Here is a 10,751-nt window from a genome sequence, read left to right as displayed (position 1 = left end):
CATTAAAATAATGGACATTGCTCATCGTTATGTTCAGTTATTGTATCTATTTTTTTCATGATCTGTTTTGGAAGAATAACGGGTGTCAGAAGGCAGGAACATGACGGTAGTGTGAAAGAAGCCTAATATTGTCCAAAAAAAGCTACTGAAGTAACACGATCTCATTGCCTGACAATGATCAGAAGGCAAATAATGAGTCAGTAAACACAATAATGAATGTATCAATCCTAAAAAAATCTGAAACATTACAAAGCAAACAAATCATCCCATCGTAAACAAATAGACACAAACAGGTCTGCAACAATGTATCTCTCCGGTGGAGCCTCCTGTAGATGGTTAGACTGTCATGATGGGCTGCACTGGGGAGGATGCCCCCTTTACACTGAATCAGTGGGACCCTGTGATATCAGGAGGTCCCCCCACCAGTCTTGGTGTAGCACATCTGCTCATATATGAAGAGCATTGCACCACAGTATACAGGCGTCTGGTGCTGTGAAGCCTCTGCACTGGGAATGCTGGAGTGGATGCTCCATGGTGGGTGTAGCCGGCTCCGGGATGTGGGTGGAGTGCTGCTGTTTGCCTATAAGGAGCTGTCCACCATCTCTGGTGCTGATTCTTCCTCCAGCTCAGTGAACTGCACGTCTCGGCTCCCATCGCCTTTGGATGTGTCTCTCTATAAGGAGTCTGTGCAGGGGATGTCTGCGGCTCAGGGTGGGCTGCCTGGATGCTGCTGAGATTCAGGGGTTTGTCTGAGAAGCCACAGATCTGGGGATAATACACAAACTCTCTCATTTCCATCTAATAACATGGATTCGGATGCAAAAGTGTTTTGTGCTTTCCTGTGCCTGCTGCCTGCTCTGTGTCATTTGGGATCAACAGCTGCAAACTGTAAGTACCCCAGAGTGTGGGCAGACATCTGATCCATGGGGACTGTGCTGGGGGGGTCGCATATTTTGGGGGCAAAAGTTAGTTCCCTGGAAGACTGTGATGCAATGTGATCCTTGCCAGGTGGTGCATGCATTGGAGGGTTTGCATCCCAGCTGTGATCTACCTTGTATTGGGGTCTTTGATCTACCTTGTATTGGGGTCTGTGATCGCCCTTGTATTGGGGTCTGTGATCTACCTTGTATTGGAATCTGTGATCTACCTTGTATTGTGATCTGTGATCTACCTTGTATTGGAATATTGGGGTCTGTGATCTACCTTGTATTGGGATCTTTGATCTACCTTGCATTGGGATCTTTTATCTACCTTGTATTGGAATCTTTGATAGCCCTTGTATTGGGATCTTTGATCGCCCTTGTATTGGGATCTTTGATCTACCTTGTATTGGGGTCTGTGATCTACCTTGTATTGGGGTCTGTGATCACCCTTGTATTGGCATCTTTGATCTACCTTGTATTGGGGTCTGTGATCTACCTTGTTTTAGGGTGAGGAGCATTTAGTGTGAGGTCTCTGCCGTCAGGGGGGCTCCCAGGCAGAGCCCCTGTGCCGTGGGAATGATGGCTGTTGTGGTAGTTCTTAGAAAGACGACTTCCATAGAACCAAATGTGTAATTGCAGAATTGTGGGGCTCCGGCTGTAATCTTGTAAGACTTCCATGATGCCTTCAGAGCTGCACCCTATAGCATTGCTCTACAGCCTGTGGAGATATGTTATGGGGCTGTGTTATTCATAGATCATCAGGAGAATGATCTAATGTCACTATATGACACAATGTATCTCTAGAACAGACACAATGTATCCAACTCCTCAAAGTTTACATGTCATCCAGTTGCCATCACTCTTGCAGCCATTGCTGCTGCAGTCTGTGCCGGGGAGAGTGTTTGTCATTCTGGAGGCAAACACAGGTCCGGAGGCTGCTGACAGGTCCTGTGACTTCTGGAGACGCAATGTTCTGTGGCTATAAGACAGATTCATGGATCCAGTCTGCAGGAGAAGGATAACATAGGTGTATAGACATGACTAGTACTGGATGCTGCTGGTTACTAGTAGTCACATAGTCAAGGCTGCTCAGTGCTGGACTACAAATATCAGCAGACTCTGCACTACTATTACTTATCCTAAACCCACCGACCTCTAAGGGGCTCCACAAAAACCAGAGCTACAATGTGCGACATAACCAGGGACCTGGAGGTATGAAATGTGCAAGTATGAGCATTGTGCACCTGAAAGTAGCGACTGTACATCCCCCCCCCCCCCCCATTGTTGTACCGAGGACTGAACACTAGAGGTCACTGTTGCTCTTTCTACAAGATCATCTAAATTTCAACAAACCACAAGGAAAACACAGAGAAAAGATAACACATTGGATAAAGTATCAACAGCACAAGGGAAAGAAGAAGAAAGAGGAAAAGAAGAAGAGGAAGAAAACAAAGGAGAAGAAAAAGAAGGAAAAGAAGAAGGTGAAGAAGAGGAAGAAGAAAAAGGAGGAAAAGAAGAAGGTGAAGAAGAGGAAGAAGAAGAAAAAGGAGGAAAAGAAGAAGGTGAAGGAGAGGAAGAAGAAAAAGGAGGAAAAGAAGAAGGTGAAGAAGAAGGAAAAGGAGGAAAAGAAGAAGGAGAAGAAGAGGAAGAAGAAGAAAAAGGAGGAAAAGAAGAAGGTGAAGGAGAGAAGGAAGAAAAAGGAGGAAAAGAAGAAGGTGAAGAAGAAGGAAAAGGAGGAAAAGAAGAAGGAGAAGAAGAGGAAGAAGAAGAAAAAGGAGGAAAATGAGAAGAAGGAGAAGTAAAAGAAGAAGAGAAAGAAGAAATAGAAGGAGAAGAAGAGGGAGAAGAAGAAGAATCAGTGGGGAGAGAATCCCAGCATAACAGTCACTGTAGACTTTTAGCAGCATTAACATTGATCATCCCTGACCCAGCAATAGAGCATCCAGGGAATAATGTAGAGGACCTGACAGCAGCAACTTGTATAGAATGTATACAGCGCTATATAGGATGTTATATTGTGTTATATAGGATGTTATATAGTGTTATATAGGATGTTATATAGTGTTATATAGGATGTTATATAGTGTTATATAGGATGTTATATAGTGTTATATAGGATGTTATATAGTGTTATATAGGATGTTATATAGTGTTATACAGAATGTTATATAGGATGTTATATAGTGTTATATAGGATGTTATATAGTGTTATATAGGATGTTCTATAGTGTTATATAGGATGTTATATAGTGTTATATAGGATGTTATATAGTGTTATATAGGATGTTCTATAGTGTTATATAGGATGTTATATAGTGTTCTATAGGATGTTATATAGTGTTATATAGGATGTTATATAGTGTTATATAGGATGTTATATAGTGTTATACAGAATGTTATATAGGATGTTATATAGTGTTATATAGGATGTTATATAGTGTTATATAGGATGTTATATAGTGTTATATAGGATGTTATATAGTGTTATATAGGATGTTATATAGTGTTATACAGAATGTTATATAGGATGTTATATAGTGTTATATAGGATGTTATATAGTGTTATATAGGATGTTCTATAGTGTTATATAGGATGTTATATAGTGTTATATAGGATGTTATATAGTGTTATATAGGATGTTCTATAGTGTTATATAGGATGTTATATAGTGTTATATAGGATGTTATATAGTGTTCTATAGGATGTTATATAGTGTTATACAGAATGTTATATAGGATGTTATATAGTGTTATATAGGATGTTATATAGTGTTATATAGGATGTTATATAGTGTTATATAGGATGTTATATAGTGTTCTATAGGATGTTATATAGTGTTATATAGGATGTTATATAGTGTTATATAGGATGTTATATAGTGTTATACAGAATGTTATTTAGGATGTTATATAGTGTTATATAGGATGTTATATAGTGTTATATAGGATGTTCTATAGTGTTATATATGATGTTATATAGTGTTATATAGGATGTTATATAGTGTTATATAGGATGTTCTATAGTGTTATATAGGATGTTATATAGTGTTCTATAGGATGTTATATAGTGTTATATAGGATGTTATATAGTGTTATATAGGATGTTATATAGTGTTATATAGGATGTTATATAGTGTTATATAGGATGTTATATAGTGTTATATAGGATGTTCTATAGTGTTATATATGATGTTATATAGTGTTATATAGGATGTTATATAGTGTCATATAGGATGGTATATAGTGTTATACAGAATGTTATATAGTGTTATATAGGATGTTATATAGTGTTATATAGGATGTTATATAGTGTTATATAGGATGTTATATAGTGTTATATAGAATGTTATATAGTGTTATATAGAATGTTATATAGTGTTATATAGAATGTTATATAGTGTTATATAGGATGTTATATAGTGTTATATAGGATGTTATATAGTGTTATATAGGATGTTCTATAGTGTTATATAGGATGTTATATAGTGTTCTATAGGATGTTATATAGTGTTATATAGGATGTTATATAGTGTCATATAGGATGGTATATAGTGTTATACAGAATGTTATATAGTGTTATATAGGATGTTATATAGTGTTATATAGGATGTTATATAGTGTCATATAGGATGGTATATAGTGTTATACAGAATGTTATATAGTGTTATATAGGATGTTATATAGTGTTATATAGGATGTTATATAGTGTTATATAGGATGTTATATAGTGTTATATAGAATGTTATATAGTGTTATATAGAATGTTATATAGTGTTATATAGAATGTTATATAGTGTTATATAGGATGTTATATAGTGTTATATAGGATGTTATATAGTGTTATATAGGATGTTATATAGTGTTATATAGGATGCTATATAGTCATATTCCTGTTGACTTATTACGGAATAATTTGTGGCAGCCGGTGATTCCCGGAGATGGACGGATCCATGTACAGATGTTTTCATTCTTCATCCCTGACATGTTAGGATTTTGTACCGCGCTCCTTTGTGTAACTAGTTAGAATAAATATAATATCCTGGTGCATTAGGATCACATCCCTGACATGGATATAACGGAGGCGTCGTACAGTAGGATCTATTGAACCATATGTAGCAGGGCTGAACTTGTCTTTTACACATGTGCATTGTTATAACTACAGTCCTGTGAATCCCCCAATATAATAACCCCCACAGATACCTCCGAATACAGATACTGTCATATGTGCAATATACAAAATGCAGTCCTATGTAACACCACAGATTACAGTGATAACTCTCTGAGTACAGATAATGTATAGATGTAACCTGCAGTCCTATGTAACACCACAGATAACAGTGATAACTCTCTGAGTACAGATAATGTATAGATGTGACCTGCAGTCCTATGTAACACCACAGATAACAGTGATAACTCTCTGAGTACAGATAATGTATAGATGTGACCTGCAGTCCTATGTAACACCACAGATAACACAGTGATAACTCTCTGAGTACAGATAATATATAGATGTGACCTGCAGTCCTATGTAACACCACAGATAACAGTGATAACTCTCTGAGTACAGATAATGTATAGATGTCCCCTGCAGTCCTATGTAACAACACAGATAACAGTGATAACTCTCTGAGTACAGATAATGTATAGATGTGACCTGCAGTCCTATGTAACACCACAGATAACAGTGATAACTCTCTGAGTACAGATAATGTAGTAGATGTGACCTGCAGTCCTATGTAACACCACAGATAACAGTGATAACTCTCTGAGTACAGATAATGTATAGATGTGACCTGCAGTCCTATGTAACACCACAGATAACAGTGATAACTCTCTGAGTACAGATAATGTATAGATGTAACCTGCAGTCCTATGTAACACCACAGATAACAGTGATAACTCTCTGAGTACAGATAATGTATAGATGTGACCTGCAGTCCTATGTAACACCACAGATAACAGTGATAACTCTCTGAGTACAGATAATGTAGTAGATGTGACCTGCAGTCCTATGTAACACCACAGATAACAGTGATAACTCTCTAAGTACAGATAATGTATAGATGTAACCTGCAGTCCTATGTAACACCACAGATAACAGTGATATCTCTCTGAGTACAGATAATGTATAGATGTGACCTGCAGTCCTATGTAACACCACAGATAACAGTGATATCTCTCTGAGTACAGATAATGTAGTAGATGTGACCTGCAGTCCTATGTAACACCACAGATAACAGTGATAACTCTCTGAGTACAGATAATGTATAGATGTTACCTGCAGTCCTATGTAACACTACAGATAACACAGTGATAACTCTCTGAGTACAGATAATGTATAGATGTGACCTGCAGTCCTATGTAACACCACAGATAACAGTGATAACTCTCTGAGTACAGATAATGTAGTAGATGTGACCTGCAGTCCTATGTAACACCACAGATAACAGTGACAACTCTCTGAGTACAGATAATGTATAGATGTAACCTGCAGTCCTATGTAACACCACAGATAACAGTGATAACTCTCTGAGTACAGATAATGTATAGATGTGACCTGCAGTCCTATGTAACACCACAGATAACAGTGATAACTCTCTGAGTACAGATAATGTATAGATGTGACCTGCAGTCCTATGTAACACCACAGATAACAGTGATAACTCTCTGAGTACAGATAATGTATAGATGTAACCTGCAGTCCTATGTAACACCACAGATAACAGTGATAACTCTCTGAGTACAGATAATGTATAGATGTGACCTGCAGTCCTATGTAACACCACAGATAACACAGTGATAACTCTCTGAGTACAGATAATATATAGATGTGACCTGCAGTCCTATGTAACACCACAGATAACAGTGATAACTCTCTGAGTACAGATAATGTATAGATGTGACCTGCAGTCCTATGTAACACCACAGATAACACAGTGATAACTCTCTGAGTACAGATAATGTAGTAGATGTGACCTGCAGTCCTATGTAACACCACAGATAACAGTGATAACTCTCTGAGTACAGATAATGTATAGATGTGACCTGCAGTCCTATGTAACACCACAGATAACACAGTGATAACTCTCTGAGTATAGATAATATAGTAGATGTGACCTGCAGTCCTATGTAACACCACAGATAACAGTGATAACTCTCTGAGTACAGATAATGTATAGATATGACCTGCAGTCCTATGTAACACCACAGATAACAGTGATAACTCTCTGAGTACAGATAATGTATAGATATGACCTGCAGTCCTATGTAACACCACAGATAACAGTGATAACTCTCTGAGTACAGATAATGTATAGATGTAACCTGCAGTCCTATGTAACATCACAGATAACAGTGATAACTCTCTGAGTACAGATAATATATAGATGTGACCTGCAGTCCTATGTAACATCACAGATAACACAGTGATAACTCTCTGAGTACAGATAATGTATAGATGTGACCTGCAGTCCTATGTAACACCACAGAGATAACTCTCTGAGTACAGATAATGTATAGATGTGACCTGCAGTCCTATGTAACACCACAGATAACAGTGATAACTCTCTGAGTACAGATAATGTATAGATGTGACCTGCAGTCCTATGTAACACCACAGATAACACAGTGATAACTCTCTGAGTACAGATAATGTATAGATGTGACCTGCAGTCCTATGTAACACCACAGATAACACAGTGATAACTCTCGGAGTACAGATAATGTATAGATGTGACCTGCAGCCCTATGTAACACCACAGATAACAGTGATAACTCTCTGAGTACAGATAATGTATAGATGTGACCTGCAGTCCTATGTAACACCACAGATAACACAGTGATAACTCTCTGAGTACAGATAATGTATAGATGTGACCTGCAGTCCTATGTAACACCACAGATAACACAGTGATAACTCTCTGAGTATAGATAATATAGTAGATGTGACCTGCAGTCCTATGTAACACCACATATAACACAGTGATAACTCTCTGAGTACAGATAATGTATAGATGTGACCTGCAGTCCTATGTAACACCACAGATAACACAGTGATAACTCTCTGAGTACAGATAATGTATAGATGTGACCTGCAGTCCTATGTAACACCACAGAGATAACTCTCTGAGTACAGATAATGTATAGATGTGACCTGCAGTCCTATGTAACACCACAGATAACAGTGATAACTCTCTGAGTACAGATAATGTATAGATGTGACCTGCAGTCCTATGTAACACCACAGATAACACAGTGATATCTCTCTGAGTACAGATAATGTAGTAGATGTGACCTGCAGTCCTATGTAACACCACAAATAACACAGTGATAACTCTCTGAGTACAGATAATGTAATAGATGTGACCTGCAGTCCTATGTAACACCACAGATAACACAGTGATAACTCTCTGAGTACAGATAATGTATAGATGTGACCTGCAGTCCTATGTAACACCACAGATAACACAGTGATAACTCTCTGAGTACAGATAATGTATAGATGTGACCTGCAGTCCTATGTAACACCACAGATAACACAGTGATAACTCTCTGAGTACAGATAATGTATAGATGTGACCTGCAGTCCTATGTAACACCACAGATAACAGTGATAACTCTCTGAGTACAGATAATGTATAGATGTGACCTGCAGTCCTATGTAACACCACAGATAACAGTGATAACTCTCTGAGTACAGATAATGTATAGATGTGACCTGCAGTCCTATGTAACACCACAGATAACACAGTGATAACTCTCTGAGTACAGATAATGTATAGATGTGACCTGCAGTCCTATGTAACACCACAGACAACACAGTGATAACTCTCTGAGTACAGATAATGTAGTAGATGTGACCTGCAGTCCTATGTAACACCACAGATAACAGTGATAACTCTCTGAGTACAGATAATGTATAGATGTGACCTGCAGTCCTATGTAACACCACAGATAACACAGTGATAACTCTCTGAGTACAGATAATGTAGTGGATGTGACCTGCAGTCCTATGTAACACCACAGATAACAGTGATAACTCTCTGAGTACAGATAATGTAATAGATGTGACCTGCAGTCCTATGTAACACCACAGATAACACAGTGATTACTCTCTGAGTACAGATAATGTATAGATGTGACCTGCAGTCCTATGTAACACCACAGATAACAGTGATAACTCTCTGAGTACAGATAATGTATAGATGTGACCTGCAGTCCTATGTAACACCACAGATAACACAGTGATAACTCTCTGAGTACAGATAATGTAGTAGATGTGACCTGCAGTCCTATGTAACACCACAGATAACAGTGATAACTCTCTGAGTACAGATAATGTATAGATGTGACCTGCAGTCCTATGTAACACCACAGATAACACAGTGATAACTCTCTGAGTATAGATAATATAGTAGATGTGACCTGCAGTCCTATGTAACACCACAGATAACAGTGATAACTCTCTGAGTACAGATAATGTATAGATATGACCTGCAGTCCTATGTAACACCACAGATAACAGTGATAACTCTCTGAGTACAGATAATGTATAGATATGACCTGCAGTCCTATGTAACACCACAGATAACAGTGATAACTCTCTGAGTACAGATAATGTATAGATGTAACCTGCAGTCCTATGTAACATCACAGATAACAGTGATAACTCTCTGAGTACAGATAATATATAGATGTGACCTGCAGTCCTATGTAACATCACAGATAACACAGTGATAACTCTCTGAGTACAGATAATGTATAGATGTGACCTGCAGTCCTATGTAACACCACAGAGATAACTCTCTGAGTACAGATAATGTATAGATGTGACCTGCAGTCCTATGTAACACCACAGATAACAGTGATAACTCTCTGAGTACAGATAATGTATAGATGTGACCTGCAGTCCTATGTAACACCACAGATAACACAGTGATAACTCTCTGAGTACAGATAATGTATAGATGTGACCTGCAGTCCTATGTAACACCACAGATAACACAGTGATAACTCTCGGAGTACAGATAATGTATAGATGTGACCTGCAGCCCTATGTAACACCACAGATAACAGTGATAACTCTCTGAGTACAGATAATGTAATAGATGTGACCTGCAGTCCTATGTAACACCACATATAACACAGTGATAACTCTCTAAGTACAGATAATGTAGTAGATGTGACCTGCAGTCCTATGTAACACCACAGATAACACAGTGATAACTCTCTGAGTACAGATAATGTATAGATGTGACCTGCAGTCCTATGTAACACCACAGATAACACAGTGATAACTCTCTGAGTATAGATAATATAGTAGATGTGACCTGCAGTCCTATGTAACACCACATATAACACAGTGATAACTCTCTGAGTACAGATAATGTATAGATGTGACCTGCAGTCCTATGTAACACCACAGATAACACAGTGATAACTCTCTGAGTACAGATAATGTATAGATGTGACCTGCAGTCCTATGTAACACCACAGAGATAACTCTCTGAGTACAGATAATGTATAGATGTGACCTGCAGTCCTATGTAACACCACAGATAACAGTGATAACTCTCTGAGTACAGATAATGTATAGATGTGACCTGCAGTCCTATGTAACACCACAGATAACACAGTGATATCTCTCTGAGTACAGATAATGTAGTAGATGTGACCTGCAGTCCTATGTAACACCACAAATAACACAGTGATAACTCTCTGAGTACAGATAATGTAATAGATGTGACCTGCAGTCCTATGTAACACCACAGATAACACAGTGATAACTCTCTGAGTACAGATAATGTATAGATGTGACCTGCAGTCCTA

The 10,751-nt window shown here is 37.9% G+C and overlaps 1 protein-coding gene across 1 annotated transcript in view; it reads left to right on the top strand.

Annotated features, from left to right (window-relative positions):
- Positions 1-484: 484 nt before the first annotated feature.
- Positions 485-10,751, top strand: part of CNTNAP5 (contactin associated protein family member 5) — a gene marked incomplete in the record, with an annotated part of 569,649 nt that continues 559,382 nt past the window's right edge. The window contains 1 exon segment of the mRNA XM_056536567.1: positions 485-888. Within this exon segment, the coding sequence (XP_056392542.1) occupies positions 807-888 (82 nt within the window).

The sequence above is a fragment of the Hyla sarda genome, chromosome 8, assembly GCF_029499605.1.
Source record: "Hyla sarda isolate aHylSar1 chromosome 8, aHylSar1.hap1, whole genome shotgun sequence".
Lineage (NCBI taxonomy): Eukaryota > Metazoa > Chordata > Amphibia > Anura > Hylidae > Hyla > Hyla sarda.
This window is presented reverse-complemented; position numbering and strand designations above follow the sequence as displayed.